Below are 27,291 nucleotides of genomic sequence, written 5' to 3' on the forward strand. Positions count from 1 at the left end.
CCATTATTTTATGTGTAGTACCAGATGGTGAAAGACCTAAAAAACAAACAAAAATTTTGGGGGCCGACTTACGAGAGGTTCGCGCCGCCAGCGCGTCACTGTTTTTTAAGCTTCGGCGGCACAGGTGTCTCAATCATATCTATGAGGCAAGGCAAAGTCACCCTTCGTGGCTTTGCATGGCCTCAAAGATATGGAATAAGACAAAGCAGCGCAAGTTACTGCGTTGCCTTACTCTATGTCAAGTAGGCATTAGGCATTGCGAGGGGTGTTCCCACGCAACACCCATGGTTTTTTAACCTGTCCCAGATTTGGAAAACCGTAAACCGGGGGCAGTGCCAAAACCTTACGCCTCCCCACAGCAGGCATAACGAGGAGAAATGTTTACATTTCTCCTCGTTCTTTCCATGTGTGCTGCATTCTGCACCAGACATGAAAAGAGGAATATCACTCGTAAGGATTGTTTTTGTGCAGGAAGGTGCACCTTCCTGCACAAAAATAATCCTGCCTATGTTGACGCTTGGCAGCAATTTGTGTGCCAATTCAGGGGGAAAGGACAGGGATGCACCATATTTCATAAATAAGGTGCATTCCTGCCCTTTCACATTGGTGTAGGGCAGAGCAGCAAGAGGAGTTGCAGCTCTGCCCTACGCCAATGCCTCATAAATTAGGCCCTTTGTTTTTAGCCACACATTTGACCACGCCCCCACGCTCACTGACCTTTGATTTGCTAAACACTGTTTAATTTATTTGCCAAATGTAAAAATGATTTGCGGTGGGAATGGGGGCGTTTATGGTTGTCGGTAGTTGCTAATGATGAGGAGGACAAAGTTCTAGAAACATTTTTCAGGAGGGGGTCCTTACGCTTAAAAAATTTTGACGGGGGGGTCTTGACATCAAAAAGTTTGAAGACCTCTGACCTAGAAGCTGTGCACTAGGAAACACTTTTCAGTTTTTGATTTGGCCCTATATGGCCCAACATTCCGTTTTTTTGGGGGGGACTTATATGGCCTTACAGCTCCTCGGTTATCAGTACTTGGTTAATCATCCCATGCCAAAAATTCGCAAGACGTTTTAGTTAAATATTTAACGAGGTTAAAAATTTGCTTCTGGTAATATTGGGTGTCTGTTCACACGCAACAACAGCACTAAATTCTCACTTTAGCCCATCAGGACTACATACTATAGACAGTGGTCGAAGTGGGGGGGAAAAAGTAGGGGAACTGTGGACGGAGAATCAGAGGGCATGAATAACCCAAGGATTGGATCAGTGGGCGGAGCCAGAGGTTTGTCCAGAATGCGCAAATATCCCACTTTTTAGTATTTGCTGGGCATTTCACTGCCCAGGTTAATCAACCAATGGATACATATGATTATTTAAGGTTATAATGAGTTATTGACATTAAAACACATTCACAAAGTGGGATATGCTTCTAATCAAAGAATGTCCCAAATACGATAAAATGTGGAAGCACAAGCCATTTGTCACCGAACCATGGAGTTTGTCATCAGCACTTCTCCCTTTTTCCACAATAGCAGTTCAAACATGAATGGCAAAATATCCTAGTTTGCAAATGTTTTCTATATAATTATGGCTCTGCCATATTTGCCTCCTAATGCAAGATATGCTGCATGATCTGACCATTTAAACTAATAAATTGTTTATAGCTCAAACGTATCAAAAGTTAATACAAAAATGTGACTTGTTTTGCTGCGGAGTTGATGGCTTATTGCAAAGGTTGACTGCTCACCTTTCTCACTATTGCATTTGTATGTTACACTGGTACTAATAAGGCAACATCTTTCCAAAGACTGTTAGCATGTGTACACATGTCAAAATAATAAAATATCAGAAAATATACTGCATTACACTGCAGCCTTTTTTGTAATGCATAATTTAGTCAACACTGCGGCATAATTTTGTCCTCCTTTGCTGCATAATTAATTTCAGTGACCCTACAGCAAGCAGCACATGTTAAAAATGCTTGTGAATGAAGCAGAGAGACTGTGAAGTTTGCGAACTTAGTTTGGTGTGCGTGCAATTTCTGCATTGCCAATCCCTGGTGAGTTGCAGCTACTACTTCTGAAACAAGTCCAATGGAGGTACCTTTGGGTGAGGTGGACTGGCCTCAAGGGCAGGGCCGGCGTTAGCACTGGTGGTGCCCTGTGCATTAATGTTTGTTATTGCCCCCCAATGACCACCTCCGCCACGGATTCCCTCACTACCACTCTTTAACAGTGCTCCTCAAGTCTCCATAACCACACTCTTTCTCAGATGCATTTAATTTGATTTACAGCGCCACTCATACCAGTGTAGGGTGTCAGAGCACTTTACATCACACACACTACTCAGATACAATCAATATGTGTGTAAATCACTGTATAGAAAATGTTACATAAGACTAAGGACTACAAGGTGTAGGAGTCACATGACAACCATACTAGAAGGCCGTATAGTTTAATAGTGATTGGTTTGGAGAAACACAAACTCAGAATTTAAAACATAATACCATGGTTGGGGGTTCTCTTTAATACTCAGAATTGATTTCTGTCCAAAAGAACACTTTTCGCAGCATTAGGATAATCAAAGACTGGGGGGAAAAACATAACGCTCTCATTTACACCTTGTAGTTTGTATGCAGCTCTTAGATAAAAGTTAATAGCTCACTGTTCTATGTTAAGATTTTAACTTATAAACTTCAAGTAACAAAAGGATCTCTCTAACAAAAGCAGTAGCCCACTGACCTATTTACATTATGTGCACTCTGTGATCTGCAAGGTACATGTTCTTTGCAGCAGGCACATTAACCCTCTGAGCTACCTTTCGATGAATCAAAACTTCCACTAGACAAAATGATCTCTCTCTAGGAAGAACATTAAACACCAGTCATCATGACATTTTTATTGTTGTCAATAATTGCTGGAGGCCAGGAAGGAGGCAGCAAGCGCTTTTAAAACCTTAATATACTTGCAAACATAATGCCTCCACCCAAAGTCAGCACCCGGTGCAGTCACACCGGTTGCACTGCCCTAGAGCTGGCCCTTCTCAAGGGTCCTGTGACCACAGTGACAGAGTCACTGTTGTTCTAAGCTGTGCTGCTTCATAGACCTGCCCGCAAGACTGGAGGTGAACTTCAGTATGGATTGTGGTGGACAAACCTTGAAGGTTAACCCACACTTGCCACTGCTAGGGTCCACCTGCTGGTGCTAAGACACCAGGGATTCTAAGGTCTTGCGCAGCCTTCTAAGGTCTAGCATGTGATTGTGCTCTCTCAGGAGAGTGGTCTGGTAACTGGCTATTAAGGCTGAACCTGGTTCCCCAGTTCCAAATTCAGCAGCTCTGGCCATAGTGCCACACCCTCTCCCCCACTGAACACCATACTGCTCCACTGAGAAACTCACACTGCCTTCAACTACAACCCAGTTGCTGCCGGCTATAAACACCTGGATGCGGCTCAATTTAAATGACGCACTAGACAAGAGCAATATGCGGCCTACAAAAAAAAGTAACAACATCCTGAAAAAAGCAAACACTCCTAGGGAATGCAAAATTTTGCAAACCATGTGAAATGTAAGCAGGAACAACATGATTACCTTTACGCTTTTACACTCACTATTCAGAAATTAGTGTATTCTTTTGCCTGAAAAGTTAAGGACATGACTACAGGGCCCTGAATGGACGCATTTCAATGTCCATTTCTTATATCCTTACAAAACGTAAGCAGTATGGTAAAAAGACCACATCCCTGGACGCAGAGCCGCAGTACACATTTTGTTTTCCAATCCACACTTTGCAGTACCTCCAGGATTGGTGCACTAGTTGCAAGCCCAAGGAAAACAAAGACAAGAAAACAAAAATAGCGCTTCATTGGCAAACTCTGTAAAAGTGGCGCTAATGTGTTTGGGTGTGAAAAAAATCAATCTGGCCAGTTTGCTACCACTCTGTCTTACTTTAGTTATTTTTCATATTTCTATCCTTTTATTCCAGATGCTGCACTTTGGAATTAAAATACGACATTTCCAGCAAAAAATGTTTTTCTTTTTTGGATCCATTTCACAGGGGAGCAAATAAAAGAAAGGAGAGGAAAGAGAGTGAGAACCCCGTCATGAAGTCACGGTTTTCAGTAAGAGAAGAACTGCTAGACAGAAAGAGAGGGAAGAAGGAAAGAGTGTGTGGGGGGGCAGCTGAAGCGGCAGAGCAGAAGTGGACACTGTATTTTTCTTCTCTGGGCAAGAAGGAAAATACAGAGTCCTGTTACTTCTCTGCCGCCCGTCCTCGAACGCCAGGAACACCAAGCTTTATTTATAGGCGATTGTGATTTCTTGCGTCCTGGGATGCATTTTCAAAATAAACAAGCATTGAAAATGCAATAGGCCTCGCCTTTTATTAAATTAAAGCCATTTGCTTTGCTAATGGTATTATATAGCAAAGCAAATGGCTTTAACTTAATAAAAGGCAAGGCCTATTGCAACGTTGAATTAGTGACCTGCAGAGCCTAGCATGGTTGGAAGCCCTCCCCAAGACCCTACCGCCCGATCTCATCAGCCCTCCCTCCCCTACTCTACCTACAGGTCTCTGTACTGCTCCCCTCCCCATCTCATCAGCCCTCCTTATCCTACCCCCAACACTTAGTTTCTCTGCCCTGCTCCCCTCCTGATCTCCTCGGCCCTCCTCGCCCCAGCCGTTTATCTCCTTGCCCGCACACCCCCTCAGCCTCTCCGCCCCAGTCCTGATCCTCCTCCCACTGCTGCCTCTGGCCCCGACTCTCTGCTCTCCCCACTCCGGGGTGAGTCCTCGCCACCGGTTCCCAGCCCCGGGGCACATCTAGTCCTGCTGTCTCACCGGGCTTCGGTCACCAAGGCCTCCTGTGGCCACCTCACGGAGTCCCTGTGTCTAGGCCTCCTGTGGTCGCCTCGCGGAGTCCCTGTGTCAGCACCAGTGACAGTGCGCGCGGCCTCAGCCTCAGGTTCATCAGCGCTAATCCCGGACGGGCCTGAAGAGTCGTCCTCCATGGCGCCCGAAACCGGCGGTCGCTGCGTGTGACGCCACACGCCGTGGGGCGGGGCCCACAGAGCTACCGCCATCATGCAGCCTGAGATGTGGATAGGGTGAGATCACCTAACATGGCCGCCGACCAAGAAAGACAGAGTACAGCCTAGTGTTACGGGCCCTGAAGATGCGGCCTGGAGTGGAGAAAGACAGTTGTTGCAATTTAGGGTGTCGAATCGCGACCCTGAGTTTGGACTATTTTAATTAAATATGGCAGCCGGATTGTCGGCATGTGAGTCGGGGGGGGGGGGGGGGGGGAGGACGCCTTCAGTCTTTTAGAGCCATCCCAGTTGGACTGACTCGCATGACTGGTTTCTTATCTTTATGGGGCCATGTGTTTGGCCCCATAAAGATAAGAAAACCTTTTACGCCAGCAGTAAGTCGGGGCAGCCGGTCCAACTGGGAGGCTCTAAAAGAGAAAAGTTGTACTCACGAGACGCTCCTTTCCAATGGCTGGCCACCGTTTAGCATAAACGGTGACACCAGCCAATGGAAAGGAGGGGCGGGGCTTAAAGCCCACGAGAGAAATCTTACCTAAAACATTAAATCTCGCCAGCCAGACTGCGCGTGTAATCTTACGCCAGGCGAGACCTAAAAAGTAGGGGAAAGGAATCCTTGGAATTGAAGTAGGGGCACGCCGTGCCCTGCCGATCCCGCCCACTAACTATAGACATATAGAAATGAAACGCAAAGTCAAAAGTAGCCGTCACAAATGACCCAAAACAGTTTAGCTTAAATGAAACAACCCGAGTCAGGATCATTCTTCAACATAATTGTTAGATAGCGAAACTACCCTAACTGTACCCCATTTCAGAACCACAGCCATAAAGCATATATATATATCCACCGGGTCCCTGTTGTGCTGTTTGCACTTCTTCCCCAAATGGCAACGAGTTCTCTAGAGACAGTCCTAGTGTTCGGATTTATCGATTCAGTCTGCCTTCACGCCACCACGGACAACAGAGACTGGGCGTTCAATGTTTTGATACAAGACGCAGTCAGACTGTCAGAGCGTGGTATATCTTCCGGAGCAATGGGGCGGTCACTTCCGTTGCTTCGGCGGTGGCGGGTTCTTTGAGACTAGGTGTGCCCTGTTTTTCTGGGCCGGTCACTTCTTGTAACCAATGGCAGGGCTCACTGGGAAGTACAGTCACGAAGTCCCGCCTCTAACCATCTCTCAGCCTATCAGTTTAAAACTAGCCTTCTGATTACATACTTCGGGTACTTTTGAATGGGACTTGTTTGGAATTGGAAAGTGGAGACAAGAAAATGTTTAAGGTCCAAACTCGGGAGACTGGAGGTAAGCCTAAATTCTGGAACCTGTCATTTGATTAAAGAGTGTTGACAGGAAATATGCCGCTTTATAACATCAAGACAGTTTCACGTAGGGTTCTTAGTTAATATATTTTCTGATGCCCACGGACTAATCTAATATGGGGTTTGGTGACGTGGAAATGATTACCCATTGCAAGTGCGAATGATAGTGGAAGGGTGAAGACGCAAATATTCTGAATGTTTTGTGACCGAAATATGAGCTGGCAATACCCTATTTACTATATGGCACTTCTGTAGGGAAGTGCTGGCACTGCCCAGAGCAAAGTATGGCAACGGTGCAGATGTCATCAATGACCGAGAAAATACCCGAGCTGAGCTGCACCTTTCATTTTAAACTGTCTACTAGCTTTGAGCTTCTCTTGTAACTTGACATGTTTATAGTTTTGTGACCTCTCGTGTGGTGCTACATTGATTTTGTCCTATTTGTATCTCTTGTGAAATGTTGCCGCATTTGAAGTGCTCCGAGAGAGGTTCCTCCGGTCCTGTTTAACAAACATACACTAAATAAAAAAACACAGAAAAAACTCCAAAATGGCATGTATCCCTATACGTAAGGTTGGGGTGACGGGGGGGGACTTAGTAGGTCGCATACATTGGGGGTAGGGTGGGTCAGTTTAAGGGGGTGTGTCCGCAGCGGAGCCTGCCAGTCAATTTATAAAATGGATGTCATTTTTTGGCCCCCAGAAATTGGAAGCATGAAGGAATGTGATATTAAATATGTTCTGTTTTCGACCAGGAACCAATAGGATTGCCGTTGACGTTTCAACCCTATGTATATGTGTTAGCAGTTAGACTTCCCGGCAAGTCTTCAACAGGACTAGAGATGGAGAGCCTAACTGCCGTATGATTGAAGGGGAAAAACAACTCCTCCAAGCCTCGCTGGATCCACAAGTATCCGTAACCTTATGTCCAAAATCCAACGGGGGGGATGCCCCCAATGGGGTTTACTTCCAAAATCTTAACACTGATACTAGATTGAGAAGTTTTCAGTAATTGGGTTGATCTGTGCAGAAGCAATCCACGTGGAAAAAAAATATTTTTTTCCCTCCCACTGATTCTGCTCTTGTGATATGGAGGGGGAGGGGTGCAAGGTTCAGGGAGAAGGCTGGAATTGAAAGGCAAAATAAGACACCCTGAAATACACAAATCTCAAAGTAAAACTCACGAGATGGTGCCTGAAGTACAGAATGTTATCAATTTGTTTAGTATCAGTCAGCTTTTACATTTAGTTTTTCTTGTTTTTGCAATAGTAGTGTGTAGCTACTCCTTGCTTTTAGTAAATATATAATTTAATTTGATACCAAAGGCTTGTTATTTGGTGCATGGTTATAATGCAACATTCCAATAGATCCTCAAAGACATGGGAAGTATGGCATCTTGGATGGCAAATGCTTGGTGCATTTCTACTAAAAGTATAGCAACTCTGTCAAGAAGCACTAGTACTGTTTTTTCTAGTGTAGCAGCCCTGCTGAGAAGAGTCTCTATTATTATTAGAAGTATTTTTTTTTTTATATTAATTTATGAAGTTTTATATTGCCCGAACAAGACCTCCACCAGGAGGCCATCTAGGCCTGGGGTCTTGTTAGGGGGAGTTCCTTAATAGGAGTACAGATTTCAGTGACTGTTAGTGACACTGCAAGCAGCACCTTGCCATCTGCCATTGTTTAGGGTAGGCTCACTCTGTCTAAGAAGCTTTTAATATCCTGCAGGTCCACCTGGTGTGGGGACGAGTAAAGAGATTTGTAGTAGCCGTGAAAGGCCTCATTGATTTCGTTCTGAGTAGTTACATGGGTTTGCGTCTGGGTGACAATCTAAGGTATAGGTGTGTGGGGATGAGCATTTCTAATCATCTGTCCTAATAGTGTACCCGATCTTTCTGCTTCCATATGTACTTTCTGGGTGTACACTCGAAAATCTGATATGCAGCTGCTGAAAGAGTTCCGCATATTCAGTGCGGGAGTCCTGGAGCTCTCTAGCTTTGTCCATGCTCGGAGTCGCTTTGCACTCCAGCATGCCCGAACCCTCCTCCACCCGTTTTAAGTCCCGGCTAACAGTCTAGCGTCCTCCCACCACACAGCTAATCGCTGTCCCATATATGACTACTTTGAATGCTTTCCATTCTATGATTGTAGAGGAGGCTGTATCAGTGTTGTTTAGGAAATAGGTGTCGCTGGTTGAGGACATAGTGTTACGTAAAACACCGTCTTCTAGGAGGCTAGGATCAAGTCTCCATGTGGGGATTCGTCCCCAGGAGATAATCCCTTCCAAGGAATTGTGATCGGAGAGTGTTTTACCAATTTTATAGGTCGTGTGTGTGATTGGCCAAAGTGATGACGGACTGCAGAGTATACGATCTATCTTTGTGCAGCACACGTGTCGGAGAATAATAAGAGTATTTGTGCATAGCCATGTTTCGACTAACCATGCATCCCTCAGTGACCACCCCGGGGCCAAGTCTGAAGGGCTCTGGCTTGTCGGATTGAGATCGCGCCTGACCGTGGGGGGTGTGAACGATCCAAGTTAGTGTCCAAGACTACGTTAAAGTCCCCACCCAATATCCAGGGGAATATGGTCCTTTTGGTAAGTACTGTTCCCACCTGGGTTAGAAAGGTGTCTTGATCAGTGTTCAGGGTGTTGAGGCTTCCGAACAACACTGGTAAACCATCCAGGATGCCCCGGATCAGGGTGTACCTACCATTAGTATCTATATCCATGTCTTGAGCAACAAAAGGGACCCCTCACCCTAAATCAAAATTGCAGCTCCTCATGCAAATGTTGAGTATGTTGTGTGGAATAACTGTCCCCTCCATTTCTTCTGGAGTTTCCCCACCTCTGAGGCGGACAAACGGGATCCTGTAGAAATACTATATGTGCCTTTTGCCTAGTTAATTGACCATGTATTCTGACGTTTATGAATGGATCCCATCCCTTGAACATTCCAAGTGGTGAAGTTATAGAGCTGGGATGCTGTCACAGGCACCTCCAACGTGTGTTATAATATCTGTGCATACTCCCAAGTCAGGCCTATTGTGTCGTATTAACAGTAATCTGGCACCCATCATAAACTCCCCAAGAACTCCCCAATAGAAGGTCCAACTGAAGAACATTGTTCGACCAAACCTATATATATAACAACATAACAAACACTTCATTGTGGTAAGTGCAGCTGCAAATGGGGCTATTTTGGCACAGCAGCCAACGGTGACACCTAGGAGGACCTAGTGTACCCACCCAAGAAGACATTGCGTTCTGGCTCCGGGGTCCAACCAACACAAACCCCAATGTAATGCAAAAATAGTTGCATCCATCCGTTTCAGCCTCCGTTAACAACATACCTGCTCAGATGTTTTATACAGAATCCAAGGACAATTATCCTTGCCAGGGGATTGTGTCCCAGCATGTACTTCAGCTAACCCACCAACACTGTGGCAGAGAAGAGATGGTGATATCCAATGCCCATCCAAAGCGTTCATACTGCAGCACATCAACACAGTAAGTCATTTGGCATCTGTGGTGTCATGGAGGGGAAAAGCGGCTGCCTATTGTCACAAGTGAGCTGTGTCGCTCGATGTGTATTCTTCATCTGTAGGTTGGCGTGCCTTCCAAAGTGAGCTGCAGATAGGATGGCTGCATGCTGGCCCTCCAACATCTGTTCAGGGGTGGGCAATAGATCCTCCTCCCAGCATCTTTGACTTCTGCACTGGGACTTCGTCTGCGTTCTCCATGCGATGTGTGGCGGGAAGTTTGAGGGCTTCAGCGACAGGGAGGTTGACAAATGTATGTTCTATCCATTCCCACACCGTGGCAGGAGTATCAAAGAAGGTGCTCTTTTGTTTGTGTATGATTTTTAGCCGAGCGGGATAACAGTAGAGCATATTTCAAATTTAGGGATTGGAGGTGTTGCTTGATCACGTGGTAAGAGGCACGCTGTTTCTGAACGTGTACGGTGTAGTCTGAAAATAAGGAGACGCATGTGTTGTCTTGTTTGATAGTTGTTTTTTCACGTGCACTTCGAAGACTCATGTCACAGTCTTTTTGTAATTGAGTATTCGGGTTACTATAGGGCGGGAAGTGCCCTCCTCCTTGCGGGAACCCTAAGCGCCCGTTCTACACAACAGTTCTGAGAGCCCTTCCGGGGCCACCACTGTGCGCAGCCAGGTCTGTATAAATTGGATTGTATTAGAGCCCTCGCTATTATCCAGCATTCCAATTATTCTGACATTATTTCGGTGTGAGCACCCCTCGGCGTCTTCCATATGGTCTTGCAACACAGAGACCTGATGCTAGAGCTGTTCCACAATTTCAAACTGTTTCTTCCAGCAAGGGGCTAGGTCCTGTAACGTCATTGTATTGGTATTCACTTTGAGTGCAAGCTTCTTGTTGTCCGCATCTGTAGTGAGGGACCTGAATTGGTTTTCCAACAACATTCAAGACTTCCTAATTTCCTTCAAAATTACATTCAGTTTGTCCTGAGGAGGGCACAATGTGGTGGGGGTATCAGTTCTTCTTCCTTGCCCACTGGGAGATGTCCGCTTCGGTGTGCTGTGTTCGCTCTTAATCCCTCGTGTCAGCCTGCCTTCTTTTGGTGCGTCCCACGACGCCGTAATTAGCGCCCCGGCGGTCTGGGGAGAGGACATGAAAGCACTTTGATGTGAGGAGTATTCCAGCTTCTCTGTGTCACTGGCCTGACACCTCTATTCCTGCACATCGACGAGTGGGCTTTGTAGGGCCACCTACAATCAAGCCTGTAAGCACAGATCCTTGAGCAAGATTGAGGGCCAGCTGGGGTCAAAGGTTGGTGCTGTACACATGTATAGTGGGACACATCGGGCAGCGTGTAGCTTACACCTCCGCATTGTCCGCACTGTGAGGCACTGCCATATTTGTAGGGCTGTCAGTGTCCGTGCGAGCTAGATAGGCCTGCCTCTGACCGGGACTTGGCTTTACATACAAGGACCATGTGCTGCTCATCAGGCACCATGCATTCTGCCCTGCCCATTTCCTCCGCAGTCCGACCTACTAACGCGAGCACCAGCTCAGCTCGTTGTATAAGGCGGGGGTTTGCGGTCAGTGCAGCGGCGTTAAGATGGACTCTGCCTCGAAGTGTGATGTGGTTATATTGGTGTCCCACCACTAGACCGGAGGGCCCTGTCTCTTTTACCTGTCGTACCCCCGAGGGTCTTCAGAGCTCCTGCTTCACATCTCCTGGGCCCACTGCGTTCGGCTCACCACGCAGGCCCGGCCCAGCCCTCCTCCGCCACAGGTTCGCAATGTACGCTTCCACAGGTCCGGCACCTCCGTAATTCTCATCACCACACCTCGGGGACACCTCCTGTCGGATGGGTCACAGAGGGTGGGGATGCTACAGGCTAGCTATGCCCTGGCACAGGAGCTCCTATCTCATGCGACCGGCATCTTCGGCAGTTGGCCATGCCTCCCCTTTCTTGTGTCTGGATAAAGCTAAACCTCTCTGAAGAGCTGTAATGACAGTGAAACATGTCAGGGTTTGCTTTTATTCATTCCAGGTTGGCTTGGATGATTTTTTGCCTATCCAAAACTCTAACACTGTGTCTGGATGGCACTGGCTATTCTTAAGCTTAAAGACTTTGCTGTATAAAGGACAAATGACTGTCCCTTTCTAACATGGTGTGGATGGCACTGCACTAATTCTGTGCTTAAAAACGTTGCTAGAAAAATGGACATGGGAGGTGAACGAAATTAGTGTCGCTTTTTTTGTAGGGTGCTCTATATAGGAGGGAGATGCTTTCCACCTAAACTTGGGAACTACCCAGTGCTCTTTCTTTCTCTTTTTCTCTCTCTCTCTTTTTCTCTCTCTCTCTTTTTCTCTCTCTCTTTCTCTCTCTCTCTCTTTCTCTCTCTCTTTCTCTCTCTCTCTTTCTCTCTCTCTGTTTTCTCTGAAAAAACAAAGGTTAAAGTGACGTTATCTATAGCAGAGCTAAGTATAACTTGTGCTTCTGCCATACACTACTTATGACCTCATATTGCATCACTCGTGACATGTTCTATGATATCACTGATGACCGCTCAAATGGCATCAACGATCTCCTTCAATGAGTGTGTTAGTTTGTTTTATAGTTTACACAGTGGCGGGTAGCCACAATATTGTTTTCCAGTCCACCTAATTTTGTACAGCTTGTGTCCAGCTAATGGGTGTGAGTGTTTAGAAAATGCATGTGCTCCTAATGCATCATAAGTATGTTGCGGTATTAAACACATTATAAATCTTCTTATTTAAAAGACACTCTGTGTGCAGGTGACAGTTGTCAACTTGTGGCAAGTATGTTCCCCACAATTTTTTTTGTTTCAGCAGAAAAAGTTCCCAACAGGGCAACGATTCTACGTAGTAGATAAAAAGTATTGTAATCACCCTTGAGTTTTTAGACGGAATCGTCATTGAATGACAATTTCTACATAACATAGAAAAATATGTACACCAGGAACCAACCCATGTACATTTGCTTGTTCCATTGCAAAAGATGGGATGTATGTAAAGTGTTCAACCACAGTATGAAAGCTGCAGGTAGTATATTCATGACCTTCAGACCTTAGCTATTTCAAGTGGATAGTCTCTTTGGACAAGTTTTGCATACAGTGTACACTGTTCTGTACATACTTTTTAATACTCTGTGGTGTATTTCTCACGAGTTTCACTGTCTGAAAACAATGTGGTATAGAGTAAACTCCCTCCATAGAGTAAATACTGTTTACAGTGCCCACTTTTCTACTCGTATCAACTTCGTTTCTCAGTGTAGGTTCAGTGACTGTGAGGAGGTTAATACAGTTAAAGGCTTTCTGTAGTAGTGCATTAGTTTTGGAGCAGACGTTGAGAAATTTGGTTTTCTTTGAATAGTTGTATATAGACTGCACACTGCATGAAAAAGAGGTTCCCATAAATCTGTGGTTGATAATGTGAACTAGGCTACCTGTGACATGTATGGTATAGAGTTCATGTTACATATATCACATACTTGCTACACCTAAGGGAGTTGTATCTGTGATTGCATGAACGATTCTTCTTATTATTCTGAGATATTTTGCACTTACTTTTTCTGATGAAAGTGTATGGAAAATACATAGGAACTTTGCGTTATGGGACCCTCCCCACTTTATATTTTCTTGGCCCCTGCTTGACGATCACTTCTAAACCTTTCATACCTACACTAGGCAAAAAGAGAACTTTATTGGAGAGTTTTGTGAAGATTCGTCAATCTGTGCCAAAATTATAAGCAAAACAAAAAAGGCATTTCCTATGGGCCTATCTATAACTACTCAGTGACGATTGCCACTGGGTAATATATAAATAGTTTACAGGGTGAAGTGAGCGCGCGCTTACCTGATTGCTCCTGCTCTGCATAATCCGAGTCAGCCGTGAGGGGAACGGCTCTTCTGTGGGGGTTATCAAGCCCTGTCACCCTTGCCTCGGTCTCTGCCTGCATCCACGCCGTGAGGGGAACGGCTCGGGCTAAAACTACATTACCCAGCGGCCTTAGCGCCCGGCGCGCACTGCACACGGCATCTTGCAGCGCCCGGGCCCTATTTCAGGCCCCCAGCACCACCGCAGCGCGGGACGCGCGCTTACCTGATTGCTCCTGCTCTGCATAATCCGAGTCAGCCGTGAGGGGAACGGCTCTTCTGTGGGGGTTATCAAGCCCTGTCACCCTTGCCTCGGTCTCTGCCTGCATCCATGCCGTGAGGGGAACGGCTCGGGCTAAAACTACATTACCCAGCGGCCTTAGCGCCCGGCGCACACGGCATCTTGCAGCGCCCGGGCCCTATTTCAGGCCCCCAGCACCACCGCAGCGCGGGACGCGCGCTTACCTGATTGCTCCTGCTCTGCATAATCTGAGTCAGCCGTGAGGGGAACGGCTCTTCTGTGGGGGTTATCAAGCCCTGTCACCCTTGCCTCGGTCTCTGCCTGCATCCACGCCGTGAGGGGAACGGCTCGGGCTAAAACTACATTACCCAGCGGCCTTAGCGCCCGGCGCGCACTGCACACGGCATCTTGCAGCGCCCAGGCCCTATTTCAGGCCCCCAGCACCACCGCAGCGCGGGACGCGCGCGGGCCGCGCCCGGGCGAAGCCCGGGCCAAGGGCGGGCCCGTCCTTGCCCGTCATCGACCGGAGGAGACTGGGCTGGGCCACCCCTCTTTCATTGCAGCCATCTTTATGTCTACAATCAGGTGAGCCAAATATACTGACTCTAAGATACTACATTTGTGTAGCTGCCTTTGTGAGAGTTTGTTCAGTTTTAAAAATAAATGGGGAAGCGAACCATCCCACCTGTTATGAAATCTGCCACTACAAGCATTGAGAACATGCTGGAAAGAGCTGTTAGTATTGTAAGTAATGAGATCGAACTTACTGAGAGGCGCCTGTCCCTTGGCTTAGGGAAATCAATTCTATCCTCAGGTTTGCCTATTGACACTATTGATATTACCGCAAGTAATACTAACGTTCCTGTTCCTACTGTGGCTTGCGAAGAGACATGCGAAATTACTACAGTGGTCTCGCCAGAACTAAATCATGTATCATCTGACGTCCCATCTCTGGGGGCAAAACGTAAAAGGAAAACCGGGAAGCCCACTTGTGTAAAAAGAAAACAACCACTACGCCCATGCTCTACTCGCACAACTTTAAACTCGTGGATTCGTTCATCCGCAAATCAAACATCTCTGGAGGTTTTAACGCATGACTCACCAACCATGCATATCGCATTGCCCAAACCCTGTTCTCACTCAATCGGAACTCAGACTGAGACTGATTTTTTGCTCCCAATCACCATGGACAATGGAAATCATACTAGGGCTATTGACATTAACATTTTGGTTGGTTTGATTACTGATTGTGTTAAACCCTTGTTTGATAACCTCCTAGCTGTAGTGAAAGAATGTACTTCAGTTGCTCAGTCTGTTCCAAACCCACGGTTAATTGTTCAATCAATGGACATCGCTCCCCCTGTTGTAGACAAGTCACCTATTTTGGCAAACACTAGAAACTTGGCCCAAAATGAATCCACTGCTAATATCCCTACAGAACGCCAAAATACTCTTGCTCCCCCCACTACTAATCTGCGAATCAGTGATTGCATGACATGTAATACAATTCGCTCCTGTCTAGATAATAAGGGAATTCCGGGAATTACAGAAGGCATAATCCCCCTGAAAAGTATAACTGGGACCAACATCGCCAATCCACCAAATAACTCGCAAATTTCTAGTAATGCTTCCATCCCCTTACATCATGGTGATGGTTTAGTTAACATGCAACACAATAGTCAGTACAATGTTGGCACTGATTCAAATCCTAGCATCCCCATCGAGGGAAATAAAGAGTTACTTGACCTACCCCCGGAGGCCTGTCCATACGTTGTGGTTCTGGCTGGCGTCCCTTTTCTGAGACAGGATCAGAAAGAATCTTGGGAGCAATTACGTTGTAAATGCGTGGATTGGTTATCTAAACATAAGCGGTTTAGGCCATCTTTAATTGATAACATTATTATGGTCAGACGGGTAGGATGGCTTGGAACATCCCCCAAATCTATTAAAGGGGACTGTATAATTATTAATTTTCGCAGACAATCGGTGGCAAAAGCTATTCTATCGCCACAGAGAGAAGAGGCCAGTTATAGCACTGGTATATGGGCACTACCCTTAGGCTACTTTTACAAACCGGCTTTCGAAGCATTCGCTCCCAACATGCGTAACACTATCCCAATTAATAATAGATTCACATCGCTGTCAGGTCTGGATTGTCAAGATTGACTGCCATCCCTGTCAACAAGGGAAGTGTTAAGCGATGCTTCATCATCAGCACTGACTGATATATACACTCAGGCCAGTTCACAGGATGTCCCGGTCATAATAGCAGCAGACTCGACACTTAAGATTCTGAGTTGGAACATCGCCGGCCTGGCATCCAAGTTAAATTTACGAGATTGGAGGGAGCTAATAAGTGGTCAGGACATTGTAATGTTTCAAGAGACCTGGGCAACCCAGGAGCTGTCTATGGAGGGTTTTGAGTGTTTTAACATTCTATCCCCCATTCCCACTGCAGGAAGGCCCGTTGGTGGCCTCTCTACCTGGATAAACATCAAGGCAGGTGGTCGCACTAGGGTTGTGCCCACAAACAGCGATATATTCCAAGTATCCCTTTATACCCGGGGGGCCTCTTTATACATAATCAATTTTTATAACAATGATTTTAAAAATGTTCCCAATATGAACTTTTCTAAGTTGTTTGATTTTATTTCTAAGTTAGAAAGAGAATATGGCGCTCTAAATAAAGGCATATGTCTAGGTGGAGACTTTAATGTCAGGCTCCCTAGAACTATTAACTCTGATAACCGGTCCAACATTAAAAGCACGTTATGTAAGAGAGGTGAGCAGCTAATGAACCACCTAACCTCGCAGAATTTTTCAGATATTCTGGAAATAGCAACTATTGATGGATGTACTGTACCAACCTATAGAAGTCGGGGTTCAACATCTACCATCGACTATATCTTTGTATCAGCACCCCTCGCTAATTATGTGCTAAAGGCAGAAGTAATCCCGACAATACATGGTGATCATAATCCCATTAGTACCATTTTAAGTTTCACACGCCGTCCAATGTATGAACACACGCATGGAGCAAGGGATATAATGATATCAACTGATAACCTCCGTCTTGTGTGGCGTGGCATCGATAACAATGCATTATTTCAAACAATGGTTAAATCGCACCATAACTTAATTAATGTATGCCTGACTTATAGTGAAAATAATAGCGAGGTAGTCCATGCGTTTTCCGAGCTCTGCCACGGTATTAGAAAAATATTGTCTAAGCCATTTAAGAATAAAAATCCAGATCCTAGGTGGTTTGATGCAGAGTGCTCTGCGGCTAATAGAGCGTTAAGAAAGGCTCTCCAAACTAAACCTAGAGATAGTCTTCTTGTGTCAACATTGAGAAATAATTACAAGAAGGCTACCACACGCAGGAAGGAGGAGATCACTAACGATCACTGGACTCAACTTGTGCGCGCCAATGAGCTAAAAAATGGTAAAAACTTCTGGAAAACTGTCAAAGACATGAAACTTGTGGGAAATACATCCACACCAATTAGCTGCAATATTTCCAGTGAGGTTTGGGAGGCTCACTTTAGCAAAATCTACGCAGCCCCCATTGTTTGCGAATCCAGGGAGCTCACATATACTGCTAACATCTTGATTGATCTCTCTGAAGTCGAAGAAGCAATTAGCCAAAGTCTGGGAGGAAAAGCCCCCGGCCCAGACGGTCTTCCTATCGACCTCATTAAGAGTCACCCTGAATTTTGGGCGCCATTACTCACCAATGTTTTTAACAATTTGACCAATTCATCCATCCCCGAAACTTGGTCCTGTAGCACTATTGTCCCAATAGAAGGGCGACCGTTCAAATCCGAGTTGCTACAGGCCAATATCGCTGATTGACAACACCCTTAAAATTTTGGGAAGGGTGCTGTTTAATAAGATCAGTTCATGGGCTGAGGATTCTAAAGTGCTCCATCCATGCCAGTTGGGATTCAGGAGTAAGGTTGGCACTGTGGAACAGTGCCTCAACCTTAACTTAATCATTGGTAAATACAATGTAGCCAAGAAAGTCCCTATGTACCTGGCATTTATGGACCTTACCTCGGCCTTTGATTTCGTTAATAGATCACGATTGTGGCAAATCTTGTTGGATCTCGGGCTGGATGAATCTTTAGTTTCTTTTTTAGCTTACTTGCACAGAGACCTAAAAGCCAGGGTGCGTATTAGTATGGCTGGTGAGATCTCCAAAGCTATTGAAGTAGGCAGAGGGGTCAGACAAGGCTGCGTACTGGCCCCTCTCCTATTCATCTTATATATTAATGGCTTAACTAAATCATTGACAATCTCAACAATAGACGTCCCAACAATTGGCGGCAACAAAATCCCTGCATTGTTATATGCTGACGACGCAGTCCTGATGGGGCGCACCCCTAAAGCCCTACGCAGCCTGGTCCAAGATTTTGTAAAGTTTATGGCATCCTTGGATCTGTGCACTAATTTAAAAAAATCTTTTTTAATGTCATGTGGATCTAAGAAATATTCCAACCTTACAATAGCAGTAAATTCTAATCAATTATTGAGTACCTGTACCTTTCCATATCTTGGTCTGACTTTTGCATCAAATGGTCTATGGAATGATCACATAGCGTATTGTAAACGAAAGTTTATTAACTCTATCAACACCATACTTAGGTTACCCAAGCCAAAGAATATAGAGGTTGTATCATCCATTATTAAAATGTATAGACTGCAATGCATACCAACAGTAACATATGGGGCGGAGGTATGGGGGAATATAGTCAGTGTACCCATACAACGTGAAGAGAATAGATTCTGCCGTAAGATTCTAGGAGCACCTTTCTCTTCCTCTACATATGCTGTTCACAGTGAACTTAATTTACCTTATGTGGAGGACTTCATCAAAGCTCGTCCTATTCTATTTTGGTTAAGAATCTGGAAGAATCCGGCTGCGCAGCTGACTAGGGAAATAATCACTGACTGCCTAAAATGTGATAAAGGGATGGACATACCGTGGTTAGCAGGGGTCTGCAAAAGCCTACGTAGCTTAAATATGGAACATCTTTTTTTAACTCCACTTGAAATCAATTCTGTCAATATTAAAAAAGTGGAAAAAACTTTGTATGACTCCTATAAAGTAGCACGAGCATCAACTGAGTGTAATAAAACCTCAGTTGCTAGATACATGCTGATAGATGCATCCCCTGCTATGCCTATATACCTTCTTAAACCAATCAGTTGTTGGGAAAGGGGCCTGTTCTTTAGGTTAAGGACAGACACCATGAAATACTTGCTGTCATTCCCTATTGGTTTCACACATAACCTTAACTCATTACCGTGTCCATGTAATAATACCCACGGGCAGTCAATGCTTCATTTCCTGTTCTTTTGTAGTTACTACTCAGCCCCTACGAAAAAATTCCTGATCCCATATTTTAAGTCTCGCCACATTATGGATTATAAAGTGGCCTATGAAAAGGTACTAGCTATTACTGATGATGAACTATGTTTAAGAGTTGGATCATTCTTGAAAACAGTGATGCGTATACGTAACTCTATGCACCCTGATTAATGGACCTTTTTAAAATCTGTGTATATTCTGGCTTTTTTAGCATTTTTGTATATTATTTATTTTATGCTGTACTTTTATGGATACGTTGTTTTATCCGAATAAAGTTCATATTGATTGATTGATTGATAACTACTCAGTGACGACTGCCACTGGGTAATATATAAATAGTTTACAGGGTGAAGTGAGCTGGCAGTTTAAACTATGATGCTTAGTTTTCTGGAAGAGAAACCTGTGGAAACAGAAGAGAGTGAGTGTATGTGTGTACTTCTAGCGGCTTATTTTCATTTTGTCAGACCAATTCACAGCAAGTATTCAGCTTTTAAAATTTTGTCATTTTCTATTTCTTTTTTAGATGAGCGCCTTACAGCAGATGAGATGGATGAGCAGAGGCGGCAGAATATTGCTTATCAGTACCTCTGCCACCTAGAAGAAGCGAAACGGTTTGTGCGCAACTTACATTAGTTGATGGTTTATTTCCCAGAGTATTTTATCCTGTTTATAGTAAATGTGGAATGCTCCATGTATTTTGTAAATGTTTGTGTACATTTGCTGGTAGAATCAAGTACTTGAGAAATTATTACACTCTGCGTTGCCCTGCATTTTTATTTTGTGTTGACCCAAGAATCAACCAGTTTCTCAAGCTCAAGTCCTATTCACAATTGTGCACATTTCTTATATTTTTCTCATGACTGTTGGAACTTTTTTTTCTGTTTCATCACTGTACCTTCTAAGTAATTGAGCTGTGATCTCCTACCATGTTTTGCGACCCGGCATTGGGACTGACTCTGCCCGCTAATAGGCAGTCTTCTGGTAGGAATGTCATTTCTGGCAACTGTCGACCTAGTAGATAATGAACATTTTGTCCTGTAAACATAGACCAGTCCATTTTATGAATCTATTGAAGTGAGCTAAACAAATTCATTTTCTGCATACACGCCATCTTTTCCTCCTATTAATTATAAATGCATTATTATTGGCTTTTTTTGAGAAGTGGATTCAGAACCTAAGAATAAGCCATTTCCAATATTTTCTATCACTAATTTTGATAGAAATGCACGATTTGTTTTGTAGTCTGCTTCCTTTGTCATAAAAATGCTTGCTTCATTTTCAGTGCTTTTTGAAATGTAGTGAAAACGATTGGTTCTGAGTTATGTAAAAGAGCATTGAATGTTGAGTGAGGTTCCGATACTTGGAATGACTCTAAAGGCTTATAAAAGTAGACCGTGGCACACAATATAAAGATTTTGTATAGTTTGTTTAAGTAGCATTTTCTTCATTGGTACATAAATGTGTCTATAAGTGTGTCTTCGCTTTATAACTCTTTCTGCTGATGTTGATTACATTCTGATAAAGTTGTTTAAAAAAACCCAATGTGTTCCCCAATTCCTTTGCACAGCTGGATGGAAACTTGTTTGAATGAAGAATTGCCCCCACCAACAGAGTTGGAAGAAAGCTTGCGGAATGGAGTCATCTTGGCAAAGCTGGGTCACTTCTTTGCACCAGATATTGTACCTCTTAAAAAGATCTACGACAGTGAGCAGCAGCGATATAAGGTAAATAGTCAGAATTTATATGTACTTACCAAAAAACTTGGAATTAAATTGACTGTACTAGAGTGTTTAAACCAGAGTAAAGGGATAATAATGCATGTCAGGTGTAAGAACATATCAAGTGTGTGTGTGGTTGTCACAGTTCACATGCTGCCTAGTCACAGAAGGAGCTACTTGAAATGAGTAGAAAACATGTTTGAGGATCACAAAGTGCAGTCATGTGGGTGTATATGCTAGATCACCATTCATCTGTATGTAAATCAAAAACAATGTATTTGGACAACTAGTAGCTCTGTATTCCCCATATAGTTGCTAACATACCTTACTTTTCTCTGAATCTTCACATATGTAAGTGTAACAATTCTTTGTCTCTGGCTGCAGCAAATGCTTTTACCTGTCTTCCAATTAAACCTCTTCTGTGACAGATCCCTATAAATTAGGATACCACATACAAACAATTAGGATCAGAATAGGGGCTATATTATCACCTGAAGTGTACCTGTGACTCCCTAATATATATGTACCATACCAAATGTATTGACTAAAAGAACGCCTGTACATGCAAAATTCAATAAAATAGATTTTTTTTAAAAATGAGGATACCACATACAATCCTTTGAAACCTGGGTAAAAATCGGTGCTTTCTCAAGTTTATAACTCCAGTGTGAGTGCCTTAGGATAAAAAGGAAAAACACATTTAATTGTGTTTAACTCCCCACTGACCCCTCCAAGAACACTTTCTTTATCTGCTGGCATCTTCTTCTGGACGTACCCAGTTGACATTCCAAACAGTGTATCTAATTTCTATTATGCAGGTTAACATTCAAGCCCATCATTGTACTCTAGTTACAACCAGGCCACTAAAATGGTGCTTGGGCTGGATAGAGATTCTAAAAAATTAATCCTTCCATCCTTCTACCTTCATTGACTGTACTCGTCTCTAATGTAAAGACTTATGTGACGCTCTTTCTTTCTTGGGTGCCATCGAGGTCTGCTGGTATGAGCTTTTACATGGAAGAATTGTACGGTCCATAAAGTACAGATCAAATATAGTTTCTATATCTAGCTTATATCGATGCATTATCCCTATTGGCTGAAAATGGACTACGTGAAGTACATAAAGTGATCTATAAAATGCTTGAAATTAATCTGAACAACTGATGCTTTCTGTGCCATAGGACAAAAGCTGCACCTTAGCGATTTCCGCCCTGTTGGGGCTCATCAGTGTTTTTAGGCTCATTCAGAGGGGATCTAGTTTGTTTGTGTGGACTGGACTACTCACCTTGGGGCAGGACCAATGGTTGGTTCCTGTGTGTAGTGACGCATAGAACACAAACCTCAATAGACGTGAATGTGGCTTCGAGAAATTACCAGTGGCTCAGATTATTTTTAGCAATTAATTCACACAATTTATATTTTTATCAGTGAAAAGGGGGTTCTGGTAAAGAGCAGATGTACCCACTGACCATATAGATGAGATTAAGTTTACAAATTCGATTCAGGTGAGACAGTCAAGCAAAATGTAACATCACACAGTATTATGTCCATGTTTTGTTGAATAAATGTGGCGGACGTCTGTTTAAGCAGTTGTCTCGGATTTAAATGCAATCTAATATGCGATATCTTCCTTTAGGCAACTGGCCTTCATTTTCGACATACCGATAATGTCAACCACTGGCGGAGTGCTATGAACCATATTGGCCTTCCTTCGGTAATGCACTATACAAGACACTTGAATTACAACACACGGTTGGAATTTGATCCAAGTTATTTTGTTAATATGTGGTTAACATGTGGAACATATTTTTTATTTTTTGTAAATGTACCGTTTGGTGCTTGTTGTTCACTGTACTTGTTGATTTTATTTTAATGACTTCCACAGGAAGACATGGGATGTGTTTAGTGCATAATGTGCTTTGCCATGGATGATATTGAGGTTTAAAATGCAAAGACATGTTGGCAACACTAGATCCACGACCGTTTTATGTGCTTTGGAAGTCCTACGTAGTAGACTGCATGCAGCCATGTGTTTAAGTAGTGTGCCATGGAGGAGTTCTAGTAGGGTTCAGTAAGTATGATGGGATGGGGAATAAGGGCGGTGAGCTGTCCATGCTCACAGCAAATATTGAAGGGTTCAGCATGCACATAGTCTTCATGGGGCTAAATGGAAATAGCCTAATTGTGCTTTGTATATTATTATGGGTTTCTTTTAATTAGTATGCAGTATGACTCTAAAGCCAATCTTCCAGTTGGAGTTCTGCTGTTTTCCACTGAGTCAAAAATGAGAAAAGAACATTAGCAATACTTTTGTAAGCTTGTGCTAACCAGAACAACACTTCCTATATATTTTTCCTCTGTGCTTGGGTAGAAATTTCTCTTAAGCTTTCAGCTAACTTTTAAAATTAAAAGTAAGCTCAGTTGTTTGTTGATTATAGGCGCTCTGTCTCTAAAAATCGATGCTTTTTTAATTTCCACTTTTGAATCTTATTTTTTTTATTTTTTTTTAAATAGATTTTTCAGCCGGAAACCACAGACATCTATGATAAGAAAAACATGCCTCGGGCTGTCTACTGTATTCATGCTTTAAGGTGAGATCACTGTTCTCCTTTAGATGCCTGAGAATCCGCTCTACTACAGCTGGGTTTTTCTTGAGCTAACCATTTTTCTGAAACTGATAATTTTGTAACCATTTAATTTTTAATGCCCTAATTACATGTTGGGTGGATATATATGTATTGGTATACAGTCCTTTTGGAAGGAATTTGTTTCCAGCCAGTTCACCATCTATATGCTCACCTATTAAGAGGTAATCCCCACAGAATAGCTGTGTGGACTTTGATTCACCAGGTGGAATTCTGCATGGAATCCCTATTACTTGGGTTTTAACACAAATATTTACCACCTGCTGAAAGCTGGTGGTAGATATCTATGGGAAAAGTGCAGTGTGTAAGGTGGAACTAGGAAGGAGAGGATGTTGTCTGAAGGGGAGCATCACGTGCGCCTTTTTCTTTGAGATGGTCTTGTGTGGAGTAGGTTCAGGCTGCTCTGCAGCACGTTCCAAAAGTGATTTTCAGGACTGGATATTCTCGCCGGTTACATTCGATATTGTGTTCTTGCATTTTAAAAATCTAGGGGCGGCAATACCTAGCCACGTTTAATTGATTTGAATTTCACCCAGAAATCCTCTGCTAGCTTAGTAATAGAGTTCAGGGGTCAATTTAAAAATGGTATTTGGTTGTTACTTTTTTTCTCAAAACTACTAATTCGTCATACATGGCTCCAGCTTGTAGCCTAACTGGTAGCTTTTCCACCTTCTTCATAAAATAAAAATATACGTTTCTCACTGGAAGGCCACTTCCAAGCCATGTTAGAATTAAGTGCTTCTAGGTTTGGGCTTTTGTGTCATCATTTCTATGATATTGAATGCTTCACCTTGGTTCCTTCCATGAAATCATTTTGGACGAATGCATCTTTCAAGTGCTGTTTAACAGAAATTTCAAGGATTATAAATCTCGTTTTCTGCCAACCTGGATGGAGGTTGCAATGCTATCCTATATATCTCCTCCTGGAGTACTTATTTACTTCCATTTTGCTAAATTTGTTGGGTTAACGGATCAGAATAGAGTAAAAAGATTCCATTAAAAACCTAAAGAGTCATGATCAGCAGTCATATATTATTTGGAAGCAAGTTATTTTGTGTCTCCATAAATTATTTCAATGTGAGTTTGAACATAATTTTACATCTGGAATAGAACGTTGCTTGTAGTGACTCCATTTTTACTACTCCTTTTTCAATATTCTTTTATTTTTAACTAATTTACAGTTTTTGCCAGGTATATCCTTCAGTATTTAAAATAATTTATCATGACCCACATTGTGAGGTACTTACTTATACATGAATAGCATTACTACAATTTCCTTTATTTGTGTACTTTCCATGCCATGGTAAATGTATGTATTCAGTTTCCACAGGTTTCTCTTCCAGATAACTATGAATAATTGTTTAATTCACCAGCACCCTTTACCCTATAAACTCAAGTTTAGTGTGAATTCTTACTGCTTACATTTTTTTCTCCTTTGATTTGCCTCCTCTCTAATGTTATTTATTACACAAACTACTTTATTGTACTTTCAACAGGACGTTGGTCCAGTATCATGCAGCACCGTTCAATAAATGCCCTCTGATCTCGAATAACTGTCATATTAATTGAGTAGTAATTACTAGTATCGGTAAAGCAATAGTGCTTTATATAATGTGCTACCAATTCACATTTTCGATTATTCCAGAGTCTTCTTGTGGCACCAGTCTGACAAAGTTTGATATTCGAGCAATGATAAAGCGAATGCTCTTGAGCAGACTTTCCCGATCTTGTCCGTATTAAATGTCATGCAACTTTTTTTCCACCAATTATTTCCAAATCTACTGTCCATAAGCCCTTTGGTAAAGTCTTGTGTTGAAAATTCCTTGGCATTAAAACCTTATTCATCAATGGCTGAGCAACACTTGTGGTGTTGGTTTTGGTTATGTTTGACTGGTCTCTTGGTCCAGTTTGTTTGAACCACGTGAGCAGTACGTTTGTGGTAGAGCAGCTGTTTTTTGAAATGTTGACAATGGGAGATGTGGTGTCCGATGACATTTTTGGGAATCCCGGGAGTTGGGTTTTATATCTAGTTATCCTATTAACCAGAGTGTGATTCTTGTCAAGTTATCTGTTTGTTTTGCCATATCTGCTCGATTCAAAGTTTTCTGCACTGGTAAATACAGTTGTGAATCACTTTTATTTTGTTCCTTAAATAATACATTTGTTCCTTCCCTATTCCCATTTATCAGTAGGCAAAAGACACATTGACGCTAAAATATCTGTAGGGGTTTAGCGCTGTTATAAAGCCATGTACAACTCAAGTGTTTAAGACCGTTTTAACGGATATTAATTACTAGTTAATATTAACTAGTTATAGCAGAGTGATCACTTATATAACAGCCACATTAGAGCATACTTTCTCTTAGTTGAAATGAAGGGCATTCTTAAACTAGTTAAAATGGCAAAAGGAAAGGGGTTTTAAATGGATACAGTGCATTCTACTGGCAAGGTTTATTCTGCACCTTTATTGGCCTTGAAGGATTGTTGACAGTACCTGACCAGTGCTGACTAAAAGACCTGTTTCGTGTTGGTTTCTTCTGTTAGGCAGAGACATAGGCAGGAAACCAAATTGTTCGCTGTCTAGAAAAAAATGAACTCCTAAATTGTAAATTACTGGATATATACAGTTTGGGTTTTGTTTACATATGTGAGTGACGGGGAATGTATTTTAAAGTAATAGAAAATCAAAATAGGGACGAAATGTCAGGGACTTCAAATGCTTTCTGTAATTCCTCTGTTAAGAAATTAAATTGACAACTAAGGAAGGATATTCAAGAAATCCGGTGCAAAAGTGTTTCTTCATTAAATGTGATAAGTTATTACTACTGTTTAAGGTTCCTGGTAGAATTTTGGTAAGTTTTGAAGGTGTTTTTCAATGTATTAATAGCCTAATTATGTTTTATTTCAGTTTATTCTTGTTTAAGCTTGGTTTGGCTCCACAAATACAAGACTTGTACGGGAAAGTGAATTTTACTGGTAAGAAAATAGATCTGTCTTTAATGAAGGGCACGACGTACAAAGAATGAAGGTTCCTGATAAAGTTGACTGATTTACATAGTAGGGTAGTATCTTCTGTGTTCCCCATTCCCTGCAGATTTAAACTGGTGTCTATTGGTGAGAGTGGAAGATGCTATAGGGTATGTGAAGGACGGGTGTGAAGGGGGTGGGTGCTGTTAAGTCTGTCTAAAGAAGTTACTGTCCTCACTTCAGGTGTGACCTGACTCATTTTTGAAAAACCTCCCCTTCATACTCCAATATACCAATGGCTTTTAATTCCTGAACTGTGATATGGGTTTCTTCCTGCAACACTGTGCTCCTGTGACAAATAATTATTCTCCTTTAACTCTAATACGAGCTATTAAATGGAAGAATTTGTGTGGTAGTTGGACGTCACTTGGAGGTTCACATTATGCATGTAGTAGTCAAAAATGTGAACTCTTACCATTACAAGCCCATACCTTAAACTAGTTGAATGTGCCTTACCCAATTGATGTGCCCCACTAAATGAAATTTAAAATTGTGTGGGTTTTAAAAAAAATCCAGTTTCTGTATTTGAA

General features: G+C 42.9%; 2 protein-coding genes across 5 annotated transcripts in view; one reads left to right on the top strand and one right to left on the bottom strand.

Annotated features, from left to right (window-relative positions):
• The window catches only part of TTC24 (tetratricopeptide repeat domain 24), a 156,897-nt gene extending 150,820 nt beyond the window's left edge, over nucleotides 1-6,077 (bottom strand). For 2 of the 4 annotated variants that reach the window (XM_085638190.1, XM_085638188.1), the window contains exon 1: nucleotides 5,895-6,077. The gene's annotated coding sequence lies outside the window, so the exon portion shown is untranslated. Of the gene's footprint in view, nucleotides 1-4,840; nucleotides 4,977-5,894 lie in introns of those variants that run through there. The other 2 variants (XM_085638191.1, XM_085638189.1) reach the window with 2 other exon arrangements.
• A 128-nt stretch (nucleotides 6,078-6,205) lies between these two features.
• Nucleotides 6,206-27,291, top strand: part of IQGAP3 (IQ motif containing GTPase activating protein 3) — a 187,733-nt gene continuing 166,647 nt past the window's right edge. The window contains exons 1-6 of the mRNA XM_085639704.1: nucleotides 6,206-6,347; nucleotides 19,895-19,982; nucleotides 20,939-21,095; nucleotides 22,726-22,803; nucleotides 23,604-23,680; nucleotides 26,643-26,710. Of these exons, the coding sequence (XP_085495830.1) occupies nucleotides 6,317-6,347; nucleotides 19,895-19,982; nucleotides 20,939-21,095; nucleotides 22,726-22,803; nucleotides 23,604-23,680; nucleotides 26,643-26,710 (499 nt within the window). The 5' untranslated portion in view covers nucleotides 6,206-6,316. The remainder of the gene's footprint in view (nucleotides 6,348-19,894; nucleotides 19,983-20,938; nucleotides 21,096-22,725; nucleotides 22,804-23,603; nucleotides 23,681-26,642; nucleotides 26,711-27,291) is intronic.

Source organism: Triturus cristatus, chromosome 12 (genome assembly GCF_964204655.1).
Source record: "Triturus cristatus chromosome 12, aTriCri1.1, whole genome shotgun sequence".
Taxonomy (NCBI): Eukaryota; Metazoa; Chordata; class Amphibia; order Caudata; family Salamandridae; genus Triturus; species Triturus cristatus.